General features: G+C 41.7%; 1 protein-coding gene across 2 annotated transcripts in view; it reads left to right on the top strand.

Moving 5' to 3' along the window:
• flt4 (fms related receptor tyrosine kinase 4) overlaps window positions 1–2069 on the top strand; it is a 225652-nt gene that overhangs the window by 132484 nt on the left and 91099 nt on the right. For both annotated transcript variants that reach the window (XM_043703133.1, XM_043703132.1), the window contains exon 4: window positions 393–523. In XM_043703133.1, coding sequence (XP_043559068.1) covers window positions 393–523 — 131 coding nt within the window. The remainder of the gene's footprint in view (window positions 1–392; window positions 524–2069) is intronic.

The raw sequence follows: 2069 nt of genomic DNA, 5'->3' as shown, positions 1-2069 counted from the left end.
ATGGAAAAGGACAGCAGACACATGGGAACATTGCCACTTGCAGGTCCCCTTTCAAACCGCTCACCATCCTGAATTGGAAATGTATCACCATTCCTTTAATGCATCAAAGTCTTGATATGGAGATGGGTCAATATCCTGGAATTCCTTTCTGAATGGCATTGTGGTTCTACCTATAGCACATGGATGTAATGGTTCAAGAAGGCAGCTCACCATGACCTTCTCAAGGGAAACTAGGGACAGGCAATAAATGCTGGCGACACCCACACACTATGAGTTAATTAATCAAACATGTTAAGGTTTAAAGGCAGAGTCAGGAATGGAAGGCGCTCAGGAGTTGAGTCTAGTCCATTGTTTTGTTGTGCAACATGTAACTGCTCCTTCATTATTTTCAGATTTCCAGAATCCATTTGTCAACACATCGCCCAATGGTACCCAAATCTCACCCGTGCTGATCGTAAACAGCCCGAGAGTTACTGTGCCGTGCCTTGTGTCCATTCCGTTTCTCAACGTCACGCTGCGATTGGTGAGTCGCTTTACTGGCGTGTACAGTATTCATCACAGGAATTCTTTTTATGGTTTTCATCGAATTGTAATTTGCGTTTATATCACACCTTTGATGTCATGAAAACAGCCAAGACATTTCACAGGACTTTATTGAAGACAATAGTTAGACACACATAATAGGAAAGATAATGGAATCCTGTTTCAAACGTTGAGGACTCAAATAATTTAGAATTGCGATTGGAAGAAATTCCTTCTCTGAGAGATCTGACTCTTTGGAATTCCTTACACCAGGCAGCTCAGTTACTGGGTATGTTCAATACAGATATGTTGGCCACAATTTATACAGATAATTTGGACAAGGGAGTTGGAAATAAAATCTCAAGACTTGAGAATGATGCTAAATTGTATGCATGATGTGGATATTTGGAAGAACTAGCTTTCAGAGCTCTGCAGGTCCTGTTCTACAACCACCTGATGAAGAAGCAGCACTCTGAAAGCTAGTGCTTCCAGATAAATCTGTTGGACTATAACCTGGTATTGTGTGATTTTTAGCTAAATTGTATGGTATAGTTAATACAGTGCAGGACCCACTGCAGTACAAGAGTGTGATAACAACAAATGCCCTTTCCACTGAGCCTTCTGTTGACCTGTAGAGAACTTTGTTGTCAAACACTGGCCACAATGGTTCATAAGAGGCTGAACTGGCGCAGTTCATCCATTGTTGGCTCTTGCAGTCAATGGTGGTCCTGTGAGAGAGGTGCTGCCAAGCTATGGGAGGTGCTCAGATATTCCAAAGCCTCCCCTTCAATAAATATGAGAGGTGGCCTATTCCGAATACCAGGTGTGGGATAGTGTGAGTTTTGTTTTGGTAACATTCAAGAACATGCAGGTTTTCTTGTATGAATCACAGAATTGTTACAGCTCAGGAGGAGACTACTTGGCCCATTATGTCTCCAAATAGGCTTTACATCTTTTGCCATTGTCCTACCTACTTCTTGTAGCCCTATAGCTGCTCCCTTTTCAAATAACCATTACATTCCCTATCTAATGTCTCAATTGAACCTGCCTCACTACACTCTCAGATTCTGTGTTCCACTACTCAGGCCGTCAAAAGACTTTTCCTCAGGTTATTTTGCTTTTTTTATTATTACTTTTTACATGCGCCTGAAATAACTCCACAGAGGTAACTTTCTTGTCACCAAGTCTGCTTTTATATTCAAATGGAGGGTCCTTGATACTGATCCAGCTCTCTCAGACACAGCTCTCAGAGTAAACAGAACTTCTGAACCTCCTGTTTCTTTTTTTTTGACAATCCCCTGATTATTTTTTTCTTTCTTTTTTAAATTTTTTTTTATTTAACCCCCACACCACCACCTAAGTGCGGTAGTGCTTATTTTTTCCCCAGCACCCATGGTGTGTGTGTGTGTATACGTGTGAGACACAGTGAAAGACACAAAGTGCACGAATCTTTATTCAATTTCCACCACCAGGAAGATAGGAAAACACCCGAGTGGCCAGTGACAAGCACTGCCCTTCACATCAAAGGGCAATGCTGTGTGATCAAA

The sequence above is a fragment of the Chiloscyllium plagiosum genome, chromosome 14, assembly GCF_004010195.1.
Source record: "Chiloscyllium plagiosum isolate BGI_BamShark_2017 chromosome 14, ASM401019v2, whole genome shotgun sequence".
Lineage (NCBI taxonomy): Eukaryota > Metazoa > Chordata > Chondrichthyes > Orectolobiformes > Hemiscylliidae > Chiloscyllium > Chiloscyllium plagiosum.
This window is presented reverse-complemented; position numbering and strand designations above follow the sequence as displayed.